This window comes from Oncorhynchus clarkii, chromosome 5, assembly GCF_045791955.1.
Source record: "Oncorhynchus clarkii lewisi isolate Uvic-CL-2024 chromosome 5, UVic_Ocla_1.0, whole genome shotgun sequence".
Classification (NCBI taxonomy): domain Eukaryota; kingdom Metazoa; phylum Chordata; class Actinopteri; order Salmoniformes; family Salmonidae; genus Oncorhynchus; species Oncorhynchus clarkii.
Genome location: NC_092151.1, coordinates 47907292 through 47930043, shown reverse-complemented (window position 1 = coordinate 47930043; position 22752 = coordinate 47907292). Strand labels below are relative to the sequence as shown.

Genomic DNA, 22752 nt, shown 5'->3' with positions numbered 1-22752 from the left:
GGAGAACCTTCCAGAAGGACAAACATCTCTGCAGCACACCACCAATCTGGCCTTTATGGTAGAGTGGCCAGATGGAAGCAGCTACTCAGTAAAAGGCACATGACAGCCCGCTTGGAGTTTTCCAAAAGGCACCTTACGTATTGTTGTTCCTGTACAGGAACCAAAATCAGCTGAAATTTCAGAGCGCCACCTGTAGTACTCGATAAAACTCAAACTTTCATTAAAACACACATGCAAGGTACTCAATTAAAGCTACATCGTTGTGAATCTAGCCAACATGTCAGATTTGTAAAATGCTTTTCGGCGAAAGCATGAGAAGCTATTATCTGATAGCATGCACCCCCCAAAATACCTGAACGAGACCTAAACAAAAGATTTTGCGGTAGCCGGCGCTACACAAAACGCAGAAATAAAATATAAAACATTCATTACCTTTGACGAGCTTCTTTGTTGGCACTCCTATATGTCCCATAAACATCACAATTGGGTATTTTTCCCGATTAAATCCGTCAAAGTATGCCCAAAATGTCCATTTATGAAGGCCGTCTGATCCAAGGAAAATTCACCTTTACAAGACGCAACGTCACATTTTAAAATTAAAAAAGTTGCCTATAAACTTTTACAAATCACTTCAAACTACTTTTGTAAACCAACTTTAGGTATTAATAAACGTTAATAATCGATCAAATTGATCACGGGGCGATCTGTATTTGATAGCAGCAAGTCTTGAAATCATCGTCCATTTTTTTCACTTTCATAATTTCCTGGGTGCACCCCAAGACAGGAAGTGCCTATACGTCATCCCTCTAAGGATAAACTTGCAATGAAATGCCAGTATTGGCGACATCGTGTGGAAGCTGTAGGCGTTGTAAACGGATCTAAACCTCATCTATTCTCTATCGCCTTAGACCACATATGTCAGAGTCAAGGCCCGCGGGCCACATCCGGCCCGCAAGAAGGTTTTTTACGGCCCCTGGGATGATCTTGATTTATTATTAGAACCGGCCCGCAGCAAGCCGGCAGCCCGCAGATCTTTTACACGCACCAATACTACATTTCCCACAATGCAAAGGTGACGCACCGAGCAGTAGGCTGCTTCATTTCAATATTTATTGGCACAGCAGTCGTCAGCATCACAGTAAAATTAACTTTCAGATACCCATCAAAAATGGCAAAACGGAAGGTGGATACTGAGAACCGGGGGTTTCAAACAAGGTGGGAGTCGGAGTATATGTTCACGAAGGTAGCTGGAAAAACTGTGTGTCTTCTGTGTGGAGAAAGTGTGGCGGTACTGAAAGAGTATAATCTGAGACGACATTATGAAACGAAACACGCGGACAAAAACAAGAATATGGACATGGAACAAAGGCTACAAAAGGCAGAGGAATTAAAACGAGGCCTCAAATCTCGACAGGCTCTGTTCAAAAAAGCCAAATCACAAGGCCAGGCTGCTGTCAAGGCCAGTTTTATTTTGGCAGAAGAGATCGCTAAATCAGCCCGGCCATTTACGGAGGGGGATTTCATCAAAAACTGCATGATTAAAGTTTGTGACGAAGTTTGCCCAGAAAAAAGGCAACTCTTTTTAAATGTGAGTCTGAGCAGAAACACCATTGCCGAGAGAGTAGACCAGTTGTCCATCAATCTAAAAGAGCAGCTTGTGAAAAAGGGAAAAGATTTTATTGCATATTCCTTGGCTGTGGATGAGAGCACCGACATTTCTGACATTGCCCAGTTGTCAATTTTCATCCGCGGAGTGGACTCCAGCCTAAGCGTGACAGAGGAGTTTTTGGCTTTACGTCCTATGCATGGCACAACTACGGGGCATGATTTGTATGAAGAGGTGTCAAGATGTGTAAATGAGATGGAGCTGCCTTGGGAAAAACTCGTGGGTTTGACAACCGACGGAGCACCTGCGATGTGTGGACACAGGAGCGGACTGGTGGCGAAGATACGGGAAAAGATGCAAGAGGAAAACGCGACAGGTGAGCTGACAGCTTATCATTGTATCATACACCAGGAAGCGTTGTGCGGTAAAGCCTTGAAAATGGAGCATGTAATGAGCATCATCACGCGCACAGTTAACTTTATCAGAGCCAAAGGTTTGAATCACCGCCAGTTCAAGGCATTTCTGACGGAGTTAGAAACGGAGCATGGTGATTTGCCTTATCACACAGAGGTGCGATGGCTAAGCCAGGGAAAGGTGCTTCAAAGATGTTTCGAGCTTCGTGAGGAGATTTGTCTATTCTTGGACAGCAAAGGGAAAGACACAACACAACTCCGAGACGAAATGTTTCTGTGTGAAATGGCTTTTCTGTGTGACATTACGAGTCATCTGAATGCAATAAACTTGCAGCTGCAGGGTCGGGATCGTGTCATCTCTGATATGTACAGTACAGTGAAGGCATTTAAAACCAAACTGACTCTGTGGGAGACGCAGATGCGGAAAGAAAATTTGAGCCACTTTCCCAGCTGCCAGACCATGAAAGAGAAGCTCTCTACCAGTGCGTTCCCGAGCACACAGTTGGCTGATAAAATAGGTATGCTTACCACTGACTTTCGACGCCGATTTGCTGACTTTGAAGCACAAAAAAGCAGGTTGGAACTGCTCGGTAACCCATTTGCTGTTGACGTGGAAAGCTCACCACCAAACCTCCAAATGGAGTTGATTGACCTCCAATGCAATGATGCACTGAGGGAAAAATATGCGGCAGTGGGTGCTGCGGAGTTTGCCCGTTTCCTCCCCGGCACAATGCCCCAGCTGCGCATCCAGGCTGCTCAAACGTTGTCTATGTTTGGCAGCACATACCTGTGTGAACAACTGTTTTCTTTGATGAACCTGAACAAAACATCACACAGAAGTCGACTTACTGCTGAACACCTCCACTCAATTCTGAGGATTTCTTCAGCTCAGAGCCTTACCCCGAACATTGATGAACTTGTGGAAAAGATGGGACACCACCAAGTATCACCCTCAACCTCAAACAAGTGAACATTACTGTGCAATCACATATTTAGAGTTTTTACTCAGTTCAAGTTTAAAAGTTAAAATTTAATATTTGTTTTCACTGCATGTTACTTCTCCTTAAACAAAGTGTTGTTTTTGATTAATAGATTTTTGCACTTTATTTTTTTGTATTTCAATCCAATTATATTTTAAAAATATTTCAGTTGAGTGGATGATAGAAAATTGCTATTATTGTTTTTTCTTTGAAGTAAATTTAGCCCACTTTTGCTAAAATAGAAAATATAGTCTACTGATGGTGCCTTGAATACCGGTTTCTTTCATTTAATGTTCATGTTATGGGGATATTTATATAAAGGAAATTTGTCTTTTGTGTCTGTTGAAAATTAAAGATTACTGACAGAGCCATAAGAAAATATTGCTTTATTTATCTGATCATATTGTAATATATTTGTTAGGTTTTCAGTAGGTTCAATTAGGTTCACTAGACTATATGCGTCATTTAAAAATTTTTCAATGAACATTCGAACAGTCCGGCCCTCGTCTTGTAGCTGATTTTTTTATTTGGCCCTCCGTCCATTTGACTTTGACACCCCTGCCTTAGACAATTCAAAGACTGGCGGATGAATATTTTTTTTGTGTTTTTGGTGAACAGTTTTCCCTGGGATTTTTACTCCTGAACACGTTCTGTTATAGCCACAGACATGATTTAACCAGTTTTAGAAACTTCAGAGTGTTTTCTATACACACATACTTATCATATGCATATATTATATTCCTGGCATGAGTAGCAGGACGTTGAAATGTTGCGCGATTTTTAACAAAAAGTTGCAAAAAGCTGCGAGAATTCGCATCATCCGTAACAGGTTTAAGGACTCTCAGACCATGAGAAAGATTCCCTGGTCTGATAAAACAGAGACGTGACGCTTGGCATACAGGCCAACGAATTCCGTCTGGAGGACACCTGGCACCATCCCTACAGTGAACCATGGGTGGCAAAATCATGCTGTGGGGATGTTTTTTAGCGGCAGAGACTGGGAGACTAGTCAGCATCGAGGGAAAGATGAACGGAGCAAAGTACAGAAAGATCCTTGATGAAAACCTGCTCCAGAGCGCCCAGGATCTTAGACTGGGGCGAAGGTTCACCTTCCAACAGAACAACAACCCTAAGCACACAGCCAAGACAACGCAGGAGTGGCTTCGGAACAAGTCTCTGAATGTCCTTGAGTGGCCCAGCAAGAACCCGGACTTGAACCCGATCGGACATCTCTGGGAAGACCTGAAAATAGCTGTGCAGCGACACTCTCCATCCAACCTGACAGAGCTTGAGAGGAACTGCAGAGAAGAATGGGAGAAACTCCCCAAATACAGGTGTGCCAAGCTTCTCGTCATACCCAAGAAGTCTTGAAGCTGTAATCACTGACAAAGGGTGCTTCAATAAAGTACTGAGTAAAGAGTATAAATACTTATGTATATGTGATATTCTTTGGACTCCCAAGTGGCGCAGCAGTCTAAGGCACTGCATCTCAGTGCATCTCAGTCATCACTACAGACCATGGTTCGATCCCAGGCTGTATCACAACCGTCCGTGATCGGGAGTTCCATAGAGCGGCGCACAATTGGCCGAGCATCGTCAGGGTTAGGGGAAGGTTTGGTCGGAGTAGGCCGTCATTGTAAATAAGAATTTGTTCTTAACCTTTACTGAACTAGACAAGTCAGTTTAAATATAAATATATATACAGTACCAGTCAAAGGTTTGGACACACCTATTCATTCCAGGGTTTTTATTTATTTACTATTTTCTACATTGTAGAATTATAACTATGAAATAACACATATGGAATCATGTAGTGACCAACAAAGTGTTAGTGTTAAAATATATTTTATATATGAGATTCTTAAGAACCTAAGTGTTTGAGCTTCGAGTTGAGGACCAATCAAATTAGATTCCCTCCATCATCCCTTCATTCTCCAGACCATTTTTGAGGAAGACAAATGAAACATTTCAAATGCTGTGTTAAAAATAGTAGTATCCAAATACAAAATCACGCCACCCATTTATGACAGGGTGAATTTGAAACTTAAAGCGCAATGAAACTTTCATATAACTTAATACAAAAAAAATATTGATAGAGGGGATAAAGGTGCTTGTGCATTTCACACCAAAGACAGCATTAATGACACGAGGAATAAAAGAAAGACTGCTCTTCTGGTAGCCTATTTCCCACCTTAGCCTGCTGAATAACTTATTTTATTTTGATTTCGTAAAGAGTTCGGCGTTTGACTAGCTGGGATGTCCACATGCAACATGTATGCGCAGTTACAAGCATGGCCGAGTTCTACTCAAGCTAGCGGTAGCTTAAGGATCACTATCCATCCACCTTCGTAACATGGATGAAGCTAACTGAAGCTGGCTAGCTTTAGAAAACCCTGAGTAGATCTAGCTAGATTCCTAGTATAACCCTCTGGTCCCAGATCTGTTGCTGTATAGCCAACTCCTATGATCGTTATCATACCATGTTTGGCAGATCTGGGACCAGGCTAGCAGCATAGATCTGTGTTTAGAATCTTCTTTTTTTGCTGAAGCCCCTGACTAAAGCCATTCGATGTGCATGGGTTGCATGCGTTTTCTTGACTCACCTGGTCATGACGCGAGCATGTGTTCGGCTGTCCATCTTACTGGCCAGCAGCAGGGCGTGGCCCCACAGAGCTCCCTTCATGGCTGCCTCCAGGGCATCCTACACAATAGCACAGGTAGTAAAAAGGATAACACATATAGCTAGCTATAGTACACGTAATTACACCACACAGTCAAAATGTCTGAATATGCATCAAGTTCCCATACAATCACATTCTGCAATTTTATCCTGCTTTCACTGCATTTTAGAAGTAATGAAAGTTCTCATACGATTCTGTTACAATGTCGCAAAGCATGTTTTTCACATTGTCTCCTAAAAAGACTAATTTCCTCCTACTCTCCCACTTAACATAAACCAGTAAATTCAAGGTAGATGGCATTCATACCTTCTTGCGACCAAATAGCAGCAGTTCCCTGAAGCGCTCCGTTTCCTTGCCTATGTTCTCGGGGACAGTCATGAAGGTGTCTGATAGGAGGGACAATGGTCCCGTCCCAGGCTCTTCCTCGGCCCGCGCCAGTGGCTCGTTGTTGAAGTCAATCAGGTTGGCCTCGTTAGGTGACTTGCCCGGCAACCACACTGAGCGATGCTCCTTCAGCAACAGATCAGCTATGTCAGTCCCAACCACGGTCTGGGAGAAAAGGGAAGATCGAGGAAGAGGGTTGTTTAGATATATGCCTACACCACAGTCATGGCCAAAATTATTGGCACCCTTGATAAAGATAAACAAAAATTACTATAAATATAGAACACTGAGCTATATTGTATGCAACAACAAATTTACATTATCATTATTTTATACTAATAGAAATTGCTCAAAGAAAATAATTTATTTGCCAAAAACCTGGTTGCCTCTGTCAGGAGGCTGAATCTTGGCCGCAAGTTGATCTTCCAGCAAGACAATTACCCCAAGCTACTGGGCTATATGGCCTAAAAATCATATATTGATTCTGTCAAACGTATGGGTGGGTCACGATATACACATCTCAATGTGTTTTTTTTCTAAATAAGCTTTGTTTAAATTTAAAAAAAAATCTAAATAAGCTTTGATGCGGAATTAAAGGTCAATATACTACATTTCTAACAGTCAGGAATAATCTAATGCTATGCTCGTCAGAAACTGAGTAAACATTTTCCACAACATGTTCATTGATACTCTCGTTTTATTATGGTCTGCTTTGTTCTACATTTTGAGTTGAGACATAAAAAGGGTATCGTTAGAAAGGTTAAGTTCTCATCTATTACAGTAAAATAATGTCTAAGCAATTCGGTGTCCATATGACGATTCAGTTGGACCAAACCACAAATGCAAATGACGAGTTTAAACTGCTTGTTGTCAGAGAAACTGCTTGTTGCACAGTGCACACAGCACAGTAGGAGCGAAGGAGACGAGACCAACAAGACATAGAACGCTCGTGAAAACAAGAAACTTGATTTGGGACATTGCGCTAAAACATGAACTCAAATTAATTCACCCAGCCCTAAAGTAAATCGCCCAGCCCCCCCCCCAAGCACACATCAAAATCCACAAAGAAATGGTTAATTGACCACAAAATCAACATATTGCAATGGTCAGCTCATTCTCCGGACTTGAAGCCCATTGAAAACCTGTGGATTGAATTAAAGAGGGTAGTCCATAAGCGCAAATAAAGAATATCAACAGTCTGGAAAGATTTCTGTATGGAGGAATGGTCTAAGATCCCTCCCAATATGTTCTCCAATCTCATAAAACATATTTTTTTTAAATGCTCAGTGCCATTATCCTCACAAGGACAGGGTGTAGGAGTCTTAAAAGAAAGGGTACCAATCATTTTGACCACTATCTTTGAGAGAAAAAAAAAGATTACTTGTTAAACATGTCTTTCTCTGAGCATTTGTATAAAATAACAAACTACCAATTTTTTGGGGCATACAAAATAGCTCAGTATTTGTATTATACAGTCTTTTTTTGCTCATATTTTTTCAAAATGGTGCAAATAATTTCAGTCATGACTGTGCAAACCAAGACATACACTATCCCCACCCACTGCTTGATAGACTAGACCTCAAGAGAAGTAGACTTTTGCAATAGACACACTCACGCCCTCATAAAGAACCATACTGACACACACACACACACACACACACACACACAACCACACAAAAACACCAAAGAGTATGTGGTCTTCACAATCGTCTGATGTCTATGTCTGATGCAACGGTCTGTGTTTGATTTGATTTATTAGGATCCCAATTAGAGACAGCTTGTCTTACTGGGGTCTGACACACAACAAAAATACATTACAGACCAGACTTTACAATTGACATACATTTAAAAACATTAACATGCAGTGTGTGTGTATGTGTGCATCAATCAGTTACACATACAGTGCCATCGGAAAGTATTCAGAACCCTTGACTTACTCCACATTGTCACAGCAGCAGTATTCTAAAATGTATTAAATCCCCCCCCCCCCCCCCCAATCTACAGACAATACCCCATGACAAAGCATTTTATTTATTTATTTATATATATATATATATATATATATATAAGACTTCAGACCCTTTACTCAGCACTTTTGGCAGCGATTACAGCCTTGAGTTATTTTTTTGTTTATTTCACCTTTATTTGACCGGGTTGGCTAGTTGAGAACAAGTTCTCATTTACAACTGCGACCTGGCCAAGATAAAGCAAAGCAGTGCGACACAAACAACACAGAGATACACATGGAATAAACAAGCGTACAGTCAATAACACAATAGAAAAAAAAAAGTCTATATACAGTGTGCGCAAATGGCATGACGAGGTAAGGCAATAAATAGGCCATAGTAGCAAAGTAATTACAATTTAGCAGATTAACACTGGAGTGATAGATGAGCAGATGATGATGAGCAGATGGTGTGTAAGAAGTGATACTGGTGTGCAAAAGAGCAGTAGGTAGGTAGATTGGGTAGGCTATTTACAGATGGACTATGTACAGCTGCTGCGATCGGTTAGCTGCTCAGATAGCAGATGTTTAAAGTTAGTGAGGGAAATGTAAGTCTCCAGCTTGAGTCCTCTTGGGTATGACACTACAAGCTTGGCACACCTGTATTTGGGGAGTATCTCCCATTCTTCACTGCAGATCCTCTGGGGAGAGTCACAACACAGCTATTTTCAGGTCTCTCCAGAGATGTTCGTTCAGGCTCTGGCTGGGCCACTCAAGAACAGACAGAAACTTGTTCCGAAGCCACTCCTGCATTGTCTTGGCTGTGTGATTAGGGTCTTTGTCCTGCTGGAAGGTGTCCTGAGGTCCTGAGTGTTATGGAGCAGGTTTTCATCAAGGATCTCTGTACTTTGCTACGTTCATCTTTCCCTCGATTCTGGCTAGTCTCCCAATCCCTGCCGCTGAAAATCAAGTCTCCCAGTCTCCCATTTCTAAAAACCTGTTTTCGCTTTGTCATTATGGGGTATTATGTGTAGATTGATGAGGAAAACATTTTATATAATCAATTTTAAAATAAGGCAGTAACATAACAAAATGTGAATACTTTCTGAATGAACTGTACACACAACAAGTATGTCTGATGCAACGGTCTATAACAGGGGTATTTAAATTCGACCCTGAAGTGTCTAGTGTACTAGAGGTCGACCGATTATGATTTTTCAACGCCGATACCGATACCGATTATTGGAGGCCCCAAAAAGCCGATACCGATTAAAATCGGCCGATTTTTAAACATTTTTTATTTGTAATAATGACAATTACAACAATACTGAATTAACACTTATTTTAACTTAATATAAAACATCAATAAAATCAATTTAGCCTCAAATAAATAATGAAACATGTTCAATTTGGTTTAAATAATGCAAAAACAAAGTGTTGGAGAAGAAAGTAATATGTGCCATGTAAAAATGTGTGCCATGTAAAAAAGCTAACGTTTAAGTTCCTGGCTCAGAACATGAGAACAGTTGGTGGTTCCTTTCACATGAGACTTCAATATTCCAAGGTAAGAGGTTTTAGGTTGTACTATTTCTCTCTATACCATTTGTATTTCATATACCTTTGACTATTGGATGTTCTTATAGGCACTTTAGTATTACCAGTGTAACAGTATAGTTTCTGTCCCTCTCCTCGCCCCTACCTGGGCTCGAACCAGGAACACATCGACAACAGCCACACTCGAAGCATCGTTACCCATCGCTCCACAAAAGCCGCGGCCCTTGCAGCGCAAGGGAAATAACTACTCCAAATCTAAAAGCAAGTGACGTTTGAAACAGTATTAGCGCACACCACCCAGCTAACTAGCTAGCCATTTCACATTGGTTACACCAGCCATTAGGCTGATAGGCTTGAAGTCATAAACAGCGCTGTGCTTGCGAAGAGCTGCAGGCAAAACACACAAAAGTGCTGTTTGAATGAATGACTACGGGCCTGCTACTGCTCAGTCAGACTGCTCTATAAAATCAGACTTAATTATAACATAATAACACACAGAAATACGAGCCTTTGGTCATTAATATGATTGAATCCGGAAACTATCATTTCGAAAACAAATGTTTATTATTTCAGTGAAATACGGAACCGTTCGGTATTTTATCTAACGGGTGGCATCCCTAAGTCTAAATATTCTTGTTACATTGCATAACCTTTAATGTATGTCATAATTACGTAAAATTCTGGCAAATTAGCCAGGCAGCCCAAACTGTTGCATATACCCTGACTGTGTGCAATGAACGCAAGAGAAATGACACAATTTCACCTGGTTAGCCTGCTAAACTGCTAAACTGGATTAGTAGTTATACCTAGTGATTATGATTGATTGTTTTTTTTACAAGATAAGTTTAATGCTAGCTAGCAATTTACCTTGGCTTCTACTGCATTTGCGTAATAGGCAGGCTACTCGTGGAGTGCAATGGTTAGAGCGTTGGACTAGTTAACTGTGCGGTTGCAAGATTGGAACCCCTGAGCTGACAAGGTGAAAATCTGCTGTTTTGCCCCTGAACAAGGCAGTTAACCCACAGTTCCTAGGCAGTCATTGAAAAAAAGAATTTGACATGCCTAGTTAATTAAAAGGTATAAAAATAAAATACAAATAAAAATGTAAATAAAAAAAAATAATCGGAAATCGGCGCCCAAAAATACCGATTGTTATGAAAACTTGAAATCAGCCCTAATTAAATCGGCCATTCCGATTAATCGGTCGACCTCTATAGTGTACTGCTGGTTTTCTGTTTTGCCTGAAATAGCACCCACTTGGTGTCCCAGGTCTAAATCAGTCACTTATTAGAAAGGAAGAATGAAAAAGCAGTGAAATTGGCTTCAAGGTCCAAATTTGAATTTTGAGGGGTCTACACCATGTTTATATTTTTATTGTCTTTTAATGCATCTGTGATACAGACAATGAAACTTTTATAATATAAGAGTCCCACCTCCGACCACCAGTCTTACCCCGTTCTGCCTACACAGCAGCACGATGAAGTCCCAGAGGAGGGCAGCCGAGTCCTTGTCCAGGAGGTCGTTGTTGCGGGCACACTCCAGGCCTTTGTTCTGGGAGAACTTTATCACGTCGACCTTGTGAGTCTCCTCCCTTTGAAAAGGAACACACAGCTTGTTTGAGGGAACCAGTTAGAGAAAGTCAAAGCACAGAATTGCACATTTTTATCTCAGAATTTGGGATACAAGGGGATTTGTAGATCAATCCTTCTGCATAGTCCGCCTGCAATGTAGTCAATCTCACACAGACAGACAAGCAGGTAGAACACGTAGCTAAGCAGTTGGGTATGAAAATAGCTAGGATGTAGCCTAATCTTTATCTCATTCTAGGAGACTAGGCGTCAGGGGTTAAGGTTAAAAGTTCAAAACGCTCTTACTTCAAAAGCGGTCCGGGGAAGGAGCGCAGCTCGGATTGGTCTGGTGTGTCCTGCAGCATTGTCTGTAGGAAAACCATTGATGCTCAAGAAATACACTTCAAAAGGCCATTTAATGGTCATAATTTCACAATCTATTCAAATTGTGTTTTTTCCTATGGTGGATAATAAAACAATGACTTTGTTTAGCATTTATCGCCTAATTTATAAAAGCCTAGTTTATTAGCTACGCAAAATGGGTGTCACAAATATACACACACACAAGTATGAAGGTCAAAATCTGTAACATGATGCAACTACGAAAGAAAGCAATTTTGCTTAGGGTACTTACGTTATGCTTTATACAGAAACCAGCTGTGGTAAACCCTTCATGTATGTTTAGTTCTGTATCGGTCTGATGATACATGAGCTGCAAGTGAACTGCCATCTCCTCTAGTGATTGCCAATCTCAATCCCTTCGCTTCCTACACCCATGTGCTAAAATGCTGATCATACCGCACACCTTCTCACAATCAATGACAGACCCCTAGTTAAGGATGTCTTAGACTAGATAACTCATTAGAAGCATCAACACCACTGAAGCAGACGGTGAAACACCAGGTTCATGTTCAGCACCTAGCTGACGTAAAGTAAGTAAGAGCCCATAGCGCAACTACCTACTATACCAGAAGTATTAAAATCGGACCCTGACGGATCCCGAGTACTGCTGTTTTTCTGTTTTACCTGATAATTAATAGCACCCACTTGGTGTTCCAGGTCTAAAGTCCCTGATTAGAGGGGAAGAATGAAAATAAGCAGTGGAACTGGCTTCAAGTTCCAGATTTGAATTTGCCTAAACTGTAACATTCTTCTCAGCAAAATTATGCTATATTGGAGATATCAACCTCATTATGGCCAACACACTTCACAAGCTGCTTGGTGGACATCCCATCACCTGCTTGTGTATTTAAAGGTTGACATCACATGGATATTACCATGGGATATTATTGACACAAAGCCACACCGTACAGGTATTTGTTTGAATCCCAATCAACCACAGTATAGATTGATTATTACCAGTGCTCTTTAAATCGCTATCGGTGACAACTGAATTCAGGCCTTAGCCGATTGGAAGACTGGGTCGTGGGTTGGGTTCTCAGGGTTACCTCCATGTTGTGGATCTCCACTAGAGCAGGCTGGCCGGCCGAGGGGAGGTTGGGCAGGACCTGGATCAGCTGACCACCTGGCCCGAAGCGGGCACAGCGGTGGGATACCGAGTACTTCTCTGGAGTAACGGGACGAGGAGGAGCTGAGGGGGGAGAGGGAGAACTTTAAACAATCCAAAATCTGAACAGACTGAAAATTCTGTCCCAATGTCCACAACTCATGACAGTGACCAGCACAATCGATACAAATCAAAGGGAAAAAGGCTACAAGCCATTTCAAGAATCAGATAAGGTCAGCAATCAGGAAAATCCCCAGATCAGTCAGAATCACTCATGGGACTCAACACCTTCTGGTTCTTTCTTCTATTCTGCAAACCAGAAATGACAAATGAATGTTGCCAGTAACAATGTTCTTACGCTGCTCAGCGACAACCCAGGTGCTGTTGTCTGCCTGGTAGCCCGAGGTGTAGGGGTACTGGCTGAAGCTCTGTCCGGGATCCATCTGTTCTGGGTATTGTCCATAGGAGTAGTCCACAGGCAGGGTAGAAACAGTGGGGTCGTAAACTGCTGTCAGGTCAGGCTGGGACCTGTACACCTCGCTCTACAGGGCAGAGGGGGGGTACATAAGTTAATATTTTGGAGGGTTTGAAGAAACTACAACACACAAGTGATTCACACACTGACGTGATGATCCATACTAATAACCAATAAAAAAGTACCAGCACTGGAAGGAAATTACGACAGTCTTTCGCAAATCCATATAGACACACACCTGTTGTGAGCGAGAGCTAAAGCTGCTGCGTCGGCTGCGATGGCTTTGGGAGCTGTGTAGACTGTGGGCCGACTGTTCGCTGTGGACGCTCCGTCGGTCAAAATCGTCCTTGTACTGGTCCCTCTGCCGCCGGTAGTCATCGTCAAAACTGGCATCGTAACCAGGATAGTAGCGCCACTTGTCGTCATAGCCCTGTGGCCTACACACAGAAACTCCATTAGAACTGGATTTGGCCATGTTAGGCGGCACAACACTGACATCAAACTGGGGGGTGATTACTAACACAGATTGGAATGCAGAACAATCATTTCAGGGCTTGTCTCTCATTAAAGGGGTAGTTTACCCCAAAAATTAGGTGGTGGCAGTGACTATGTCAACAAACCTAATCCATGGATTGCACCATGTCCTTGTCCATAAATTGCTTACAAGGCAAAGAAACAAATACGTAATTTTGTAATTCGGGTGAACCATCCCTTCAACATAAATATATGATATGCATCAACGTCAAGCTCCTGTAGTGTGTGATGGATGCTACAAGTTGGTTGTAGATGAGGCGAGTTTATCAAAATACAAAATGTAAACCACTATGACTGAGTATCTGGAAGTGCTAAAGAAGCCATAGTCTGGTTTAGTGGTAGCACTCCTAACTCTGGACCACACATTGCCCCTTGTGGCATGTGTTCAAACCCTGCACCTTCATTCTGTATTCCTCTACCCAACTGTCTTTCCCTATCATTAGTGACATATCTCAATGAAAAACAATCAAGGCTGTATAAGCGAATACCTGGTGGTAGCGGCAGGGTACTGCTGGGAGGGCTGCTGGTTGTAGTAGGCTGCCTCCCTGCCCCGGTAGGCCTCAGGGTTGTAGTTGTACCAATAGTTCTGGTCGTAGTAGTCTCTGTAGCGGGGGTCATAAGTGCCTGCTGAAGCATTGTAGCCCTCCCACCTGCTCCGGTCTGAACAAACACAGACAGGTGGAGACCATCAGGACTATGTCAATGTTAACACTACATTAGAGTTATTATATCATTGTTGTTGCAATTAATCCTTATGTTTACGGTATTTATATTGTCAATTCTGTATGTACACTTTTTATGTTGACTTTGTGTCTGTATTCTGTTTGTACATTGTCTATTGCTGGCAGCACCTATCATCTAAGCGCCCGATTCAGACTTAAGAAATGTACGCCTTTCCTATGCACTTCTCCGCAGTTGGTATTCAGGTGCATAACGGGCTTTGCAGGCATGGTTCCCTAGTGTGTGCTAAATACATTTAATTAAACCGCTAAAAACCCTGCCACTTTCTCATGGAGTTTTCATTGAATAGGGTTTTCAGTCCGTTTATTTAAAGCCATCCCTTTACATTTGGTGTACCTTTAACTAGAATTTTCAACAGACTCACTAGAATATGAAGAGAATGGTTAGGGATCAATGAAAGAAAGTGATGCAAACACACACATGTTCTCCTTTTCAGCACCAGCTGGTACATTTTAAAATACTCTGATCTTGTATATTATTTAGTATTAGGAAAGTATTGATGCAAAGAAAAAAACTGTTTGGTTTATTTGTGCATAAAAAAAAAAAAAAGATTCATCCTGAAAGTTGCCATATTGAAATTGTTAAATCTATGAAATAGGTTTAAAAAGTATAAAATAGGGGTTGAACTGTAGTCCTATAAATGGAATTGTGATGACAACGGTCCAGTTGTCGTGAACCATGCGCCAGGCTTACAACTGCTACATATGGTCTGCGTTCCATAATGATTCAAATAGGTTACATGTCCCGAAATTATTGCACAACTTGTAAAGGCCTACGTTAGCCTAATATGATCCACTTTTGCTAGCAATCCTCAGGAAGAACCACACAAACGAGACAGAGGAAAGAAAGGTAAACTAACAATGTGATGTAATGGAATGATACAAAATGTAAGGGAACTAACTCTAAAAACAGTGACAGTTATACACTACCGTTAAAAAGTTTGTGGTCACTTAGCACTTGTTGGTCACTTGTTATTGAAAAAAAATTTAAAAAATTTGACCACTAAAATAACACCAAATTCTACAGTCAAGACATTGTTAATGTTGTAAATGACTATTGTAGCTGAAAAACAGCAGATTCTTTATGGAATATTTACATAGGTGAACATAGGCCCATTACCAGCAACCATCACTCCTGTGTTCCAATGGCACGTTGTGTTAGCTAGTCCAAGTTTATAATTTTAATAGGCTAATTGATCATTAGAAAACCATTTTGCAATTATGTTAGTACAGCTGAAAACTGTTGAAATGATTTAAGCAATAAAATTGGCCTTCTTTAGACTAGTCGAGTATCTGGAGCAACAGCATTTGTGGGTTTGATTACAGGCTCAAAATGGCCAGAAACAAAAGGACATTCTTCTGAAACTCGTCAGTCTATTCTTGTTCTGAGAAATGAAGGCTATGCCATGCAAGAAATTGCAAAAAAACTGAAGATCTCGAACAACGCTGTGTACTACTCCCTTTAAAGAACAGCACAAACTGGCTCTTACCAGAATAGAAAGAGGAGTGGGAGGCCCCGGTGCACAACTGCGCAAGAGGACAAGTACATTAGAGTGTCTAGTTTGAGAATCAGACGCCTCACAACGCCCCTCAACTGGCAGTTCAATAGTGCCCGCAAAACACCAGTCTCAACGTCAACAGTGAAGAGGCGACTCCGGGATGCTGGCCTTCTAGGCAGAGTTACAAAGAAAAAGCCATATCACAGGCTGCCAATAAAAATAAAATATTAACATGGGCAAAAGAACACACTGGACAGAGGAAGATTGGAAAAAAGTGTTAGACGATTATAAGTTTGAGGTGTTGGGATCACAAAGAAGAACATTCATGAGATGCAGAAAAAATTAAGATGCTGGAGGAGTGCTTGACGCCATTGGTGGAGGCAATGTGATGATCTGGGGGTAATGTGATAATCTGGGGGTGCTTTGGTGGTGGTAAAGTGGGAGATTTCTACAGGGTAAAAGGGATCTTGAAGGAAGGAAGGCTATCACTCCATTTTGCAACGCCATGCAATACCCTGTGGACGGCGCTTAAATGGAGTCAATTTCCTCCTACAAGAGGACAATGACCCAAAGCACAGCTCCAAACTATGCAAGAACTATTTAGGGAAGAAGCAGTCCGCTGGTATTCTGTCTATAATGGAATGGCCAGCACAGTCACCAGATCTCAACCCTATTGAGCTGTTGTGGGAGCAGCTTGACCGTATGGTACGTAAGAAGAGCCCATCAAGCCAATCAACTTGTGGGAGGTGCTTCAGGAAGCATGGGGTGAAATCTCTTCAGATTACCTCAAAAAATGGACAACTAGAATGCCAAAGGTCTGCGAGGCTATAATTGCTGAAAATTGAGGATTATTTGATGAAAGTTTGAAGGACACAATTATTATTTCAATTAAAAGTAATTAGTTATTTATAACCTTGTCAACGTCTTGACTATATTTCCTATTCATATTGCAACTAATTTCATGTATGTTTACACGGTAGTGTAAATGTATGTGGGTATAACTGACGGTGGCTAATATTTAACACAATACAAATTCGAAAAGAAACTTTTAAAAAACAGTGGAAAGTCTAGGCATGTAATTAAAACATTCTAGAAATCATAAATCAACTCGGTAGGTTTGGTGCTATACTGTCATTTGCACATGACTACAGAAGCCTACAGTCTGGGTCTCCACATTTCATCCCAAGTTACAGTGAGCACCATAATTCCTTGGACAGTGACAATTTTTTTGTGTTATTTTGGTTCTGTCCTCTAGCACTTTGAGTTTGAAAGGATACAATGAAAATGAGGGTGAAGTTTAGAAATAACATCGACATCACCAGATGCTGGGTATCTTCCCTGGTGATGCTCTGCCAGGCCTGTGCTGCAGCCATCTTCAGTTCCTGCTTGTTTCGGGGACTTACTGCCCTCAGTCTCCTCTTCAGAATGTAAAATGCATGTTCAATTGGATTCAGATCCAGTGATTGACTCAGCCAGTCAAGGATTTTCCACTTTTTGGCCATCAAAAAAACCCTTGTTGCTCTAGCAGTATGTTTAGGGTCATTGTCTTGTTGCATGATGAAGTGCCGTCCAATGAGTTGAGGCATTTGGTTTGTCCGAGCAGATAAAATATTTCTGTAAACTTCAGAATTCCTTGTTCTACTTCTGTCTGCAGTCACATCATCAATGAAGACAAGTGAGCCTGTCCACTGGCAGCAACAGGCCCAAGCCATAACACCCCCTCCCCCATGTTTCACAGATGAGGTGGTATGCTTCGCAAGGCTGCGGGGACAAGACGGTATCCCGAACCGCATCCTCAGAACGTGTGCAGACCACCTGGCTGGAGTGTTTATGGACATATTCAATATCTCCGTATACCAGTCTGATGTCCACCATTGTTTGTATACACAAGAAAGCAAAAGTAACTTAAATAAATGACTATCGCCCCGTAGCACTCACTTCTGTCATCATGAAGTGCTTTGAGAGGCTAGTTAAGGATAATTTCACCTCTACCTTACCCTCTAGACCCACTTCATTTTGCTTACAGCCCCAATAGATCCACAGACGATGCCATTGCACTGCACACGGCCCAAGCCCATCTGGACAAATCAAATCAAACTTTATTTGTCACACGCGCCAAATACAAAAAGTGTAGACCTTACCGCAAAATGCTTACCTACAAGCCCTTAACCAACAGTGCAGTAAATAGTCCAGTGGCCAATTTATTAATTGTTTACCAGTCTTATGGATTGGGGCTAAAAGCTGTTAACCTGTTTGGGCTAGGGGGCAGCATTTTCACTTCTGGTTGAAAATCGTGCCCAGAGTAAACTACCTCCTACTCAGTCCCAGATGATAATATATGCATATTATACGTAGTATTGGATAGAAAACACTCTGAAGTTTCTAAAACTGTTTGAATGATGTCTGAGTATAACAGAACTCATATGGCAGGCAAAAACCTGAGAAAAAAATCCATCCAGGAAGTGGGAAATCTGAGGTTTGTAGTTTTTCAAGTTTTTCAGTTTTTCAGCCCCTATTGAAGATAGTGGGATATTGGTCATGTTGCACTTCCTAAGGCATCCACTAGATGTCAACAGTCTTTAGAACGTTGTTTCAGGCTTCTCCTGTGAAGGGGTGCTGAATGAGAGGTGAATTAGTCAGAGGTCAGGCAGAGAGCCACGGGCTCGTGACACGCGGTCATGAGAAAGTTACCTCTCGTTCCATTGCTTTTCTACAGACAAAGGAATTCTCCGTTTGGGACATTATTGAAGATTTATGATAAAAACATCATAAAGATTGATTTTATACATCGTTTGATATGTTTCTACGACCAGCAACTTTTTGGGATTTTCGTCCGACCTTTGCGCTGGACTTGCCCGTGCCTCGTGAGTTTCAATTTGTTTACGAAACGCACTAACAGAAGGTGTTTAGACAAATTATTAACTTTATCGAACAAATCAAAACATTTATTGTAGAACTGGGATTCCTGGGAGTGCATTCTGATGAAGATCATCAAAGGTAAGTGAATATTTATAATGCTATTTCTGACTGATGTTGACTACACAACATGGCGGATATTTCTTTGGCTGCTTTGGGCTCTGAGCGCCGTACTCAGATTATTGCATGGTATGCTTTTTCCGTAAAGTTTTTTGGAAATCTGACACAGCGGTTGAATTAAGGAGAAGTTTATCTAAAGTTCCACGTATAATAGTTGTATCTATTATCAATGTTTATTATGCGTATTTCTGTGAATTGATGTGGCTCTCTGCAAAATCACAGCATGTTCTGGAACTACTGAACATACCACGTCAATGTAAAAGGAGATTTTTGGATATAAATATTCACTTCATCGAACAAAACATACATGTCTTGTGTAACATGAAGTCCTATGAGTGTCATCTGATGAAGATCATCAAAAGTTAGTGATTAATTTAATCTATATTTCTGCTTTTTGTGACAACTCTTTTTGGCTGGAAAAATGGCTGTGTTTTTCTGTGACTTGGTGGTGACCTAACAATCGTTTGTGGAGCTTTCGCTGTAAAGCCTTTTGAAATCAGACACTGTGGCTAGATTAAAGATAATTTTATCTTTAAAATGGTGCCTAATAGTTGTATGTTTGAGAAATTTATTTATGAGATTTCTGTTGTTTGAATTTGGCACCCTGCAATTTCACTGGCTGTTGGCGAGGGGTTCCCCGTTCCCAGGCAGGTTAAGGAGCCTTTTGGGCCTAGACTTGGCACTCCAATACTGCTTGCCGTGCGGTAGCAGAGAAAATGGGTGCCCGGAGTCTGACAATTTTATGGGCTTTCCTCTGACACCATCTATTATGTAGGTCCTGGATGGCAGGAAGCTTGGCCCCAGCGATGTATGGGCCGTATGCACTACCCTCTGTAGCGCCTTGTGGTTGGAGGCCGAGCAGTTGCCATACCAGGCAGTGATGCAACCTGTCAGAATGCTCTCGATCGTGCAGCTGTAGAACTTTGAGGACCTGAAGACCCATGCCAAATCTTTTTAGGTAGGTTGTCGTGTCCTCTTCACGACTTTGTCTTGGTGTGTTTGGACCATGATAGTTCGTTGGTGATGTGGACACCAAGGAACTTGAAACTCTCGACCCGCTCAACTACAGCCCAGCCAATGTTAATGAGGGCACGTTCGGCCCGCCTTCTCTTGTAGTCCACGACCAGCTCCTTTGTCTTGCTCACGTCGAGGGTGAGGTTGTAGTCCTGGCACCACACTGCCAGGTCTTGGACCTCCTCCCTATAGGCTGTCTCATCATTTTCTGTGATAAGGCCTACCACTGTTGTGTTGTCAGCAAACTTAATGGTGTTGGAGTAAGTAAGCATTTCACTGACGTCTATACCTGTTGTACTAGGCGCACGTGACAAATAAACTTTGATTTGATTCGTGCTTGGCCACGCAGTAGTGGGTGAATAGGGAGTACAGGAGAGGACTAAGTACACACCCGAGGGGCCCCAGTGTTGAGGATCAGCGTGGCAGACGTGTTGTTGCCTACCCTTACCACCTGGGGGCGGCCCGTCAAGAAGTCCAGGATCCAGTTGCAGAGGCTGGTGTTCAGTCCCAGTGTCCTTAGCTTAGTGATGAGCTTCGTTGGCACTATGATGTTGAACACTGAGCTGTAGTCAAGGAACAGCATTCTCACATAGGTGTTCCTTTTGTCCAGGTGGGAAAGGGCAGTGTGGAGTGCGACTGAGATTGTGTCATCTGTGGATCTGTTGCGGTGGGATGCGAATTGGATTGGCCCTAGTGTATCCCGGAGGATACTGTTGATGTGAGCCATGACCAGCCTTTCAAAGCACTTCATGGCTACCGACATGAGTGCTACGGGGCGGTAAGAGAGGTGAGGGCCCTGGGAATGTGGTACCAGGAAAATAACCTCTCACTCAATGTCGACAAAACAAAAAGGAGCTGATCGTGGACTTCAGGAAACAGCAGAAGTAAGCACGCCCCTATCCACATCCACAGTGAAGCAGGTGGAAAGACTCAAGTTCCTCCGCATACACATCACTGCCGATCTGAAATGGTCCACCCACACAGACAGCGTGGTGAAGGCGCAACTGTGCCTCTTCAACCTCAGGAGGCTGAAGAAATTTGGCTTGGCACATAAGACCCTCAAACTTTTACAGGTGAATACATCCTGTCGGGCTGTATCACCGACTGGTACGGCAACTGCACCGCCCGCAACCGCAAACCTCCCCAGAGGGTGGTGCGGTCTACCCAACGCATCATCGGGGGAAAACTACCTGCCCTCCAGTACACCTACAGCACCTGATGTCACAGGAAGGTCAAAAAGATAATCAAGTGCAAAACCACCCAAGCCACTGCCTGTTCACCCCGCTATCATCCAGGGGTAGGTACAGGTGCTTCAAAGCTGGGACCAAGAGACTGAAAAACATATTTCTCAAGGCCATCAGACTTAAATAGCCATCACTAGGCAACGTCCACCCAGTTACGTAACCCTGCACCTTAGAGCCTGCTGCCACATATACATACTTGAAATCACTGGCCATTTCAATAATGGTAGACTAGAAGGGCAGGTAACAACACATCCGCCACGCTCATCCTCAACATAGGGGCCCCTCAGGGTTGCGTGCTCAGACCCCTCCTGTTCTCTATTCACTCATAACTGTACGGCCAGGTACGACTCCAACACCAGTGGTAGGCCTGATCACAACAACAGTGAGACAACCTATAGGGAGGTCGTCAGAGACCTGACCGTGTGGTGCCAGGACAACAATCTCTCCCTCAACGGGATCAAGACAAAGGAGATGATCGTGGACTAAAGGAAAAGGAGGACCGAGCACACCCCCATTCTCATCGACAAGCTGTAGTGCAGCAGGTTGAGAGCTTCAAGTTCCTTGGCATCCACATCACCAACAAACAAACAACGGTCAAAGCACACCAGTCGTGAAAGATGGCATGACAAAACCTCAGATCCTCGAAAGGTTCTACAGCTGCACCATCGAGAGCATCCTGACAGGTTGCATCACTGCCTGGTATGGAAACTGCTTGGCCTCCGACCGCAAGGCACTACAGAGTAGAGGTCAACCGATTCATTGGAATGGCCGATTAATTAGAGACGATTTCAAGTTCATAACCATCGGTAATCTGCATTTTTGGACGCCAATTATGGCCGATTCCATTGCAAATCCACGAGGAAACTGCAGGCCGACCACCTGTTACGCGAGTGCAGCAAGTAGCCAAGGTAAGTTGCTAACTAGCATTAAACTTATCTTATATTTAAAAAAACATCAAAACATGATCACTAGTTAACTACACATGGTTGATGACATTAGTAGTTTAACTAGCTTGTCCTGCGTTGCATATAATCAATGCGGTGCCTATTAATTTATCATTGAATCACAGCCGACTTCGCCAAACGGGTGATTATTTAACAAAATATATGGCATAGAGAAAAATAGTCCCATAATAACGACAACCTAAAACTTCTTAACTGGGAAAATTGAAGACTCATGTTAAAAGGAACCACCAGCTTTCATATGTTCTCATGTTCTGAGCAAGGAACTCAAACGTTAGCTTTTTTTACATGGCACATATTGCACTTTTACTTTCTTCTCCAACACTTGGTTTTTGCATTATTTAAACCAAATTGAACATGTTTCATTATTTATGTGACTAAGTTGATTTTACTTATGTAGTATATTAAGTTAGTGTTAATTCAGTATTGTTGTAATTGTCATCATTACAAATATAAATATATGTTTAGCAGATGTGGCGAAATGCTTGTGTTTCTCAAATATAAATATTTAAAAAACGGCAGATTAATCGGTATCGGCTTTTTTTGGTACTCCAATAAATCGGTATCAAAAATAATAATAAATCGGTCGACCTCTACTACAGAGGGTAGT

The 22752-nt window shown here is 42.2% G+C and overlaps 1 protein-coding gene across 15 annotated transcripts in view; it reads right to left on the bottom strand.

Moving 5' to 3' along the window:
* The window catches only part of LOC139408945 (SEC16 homolog A, endoplasmic reticulum export factor), a 76109-nt gene that overhangs the window by 30070 nt on the left and 23287 nt on the right, over positions 1–22752 (bottom strand). For all 15 annotated transcript variants that reach the window (XM_071153454.1, XM_071153456.1, XM_071153460.1 and 12 more), the window contains 8 exons: positions 14136–14307; positions 13352–13550; positions 12997–13180; positions 12580–12722; positions 11438–11499; positions 11016–11154; positions 5987–6229; positions 5603–5700 (listed from right to left, as the gene is read on the bottom strand). In XM_071153454.1, the coding sequence (XP_071009555.1) occupies positions 5603–5700; positions 5987–6229; positions 11016–11154; positions 11438–11499; positions 12580–12722; positions 12997–13180; positions 13352–13550; positions 14136–14307 (1240 nt within the window). The remainder of the gene's footprint in view (positions 1–5602; positions 5701–5986; positions 6230–11015; positions 11155–11437; positions 11500–12579; positions 12723–12996; positions 13181–13351; positions 13551–14135; positions 14308–22752) is intronic.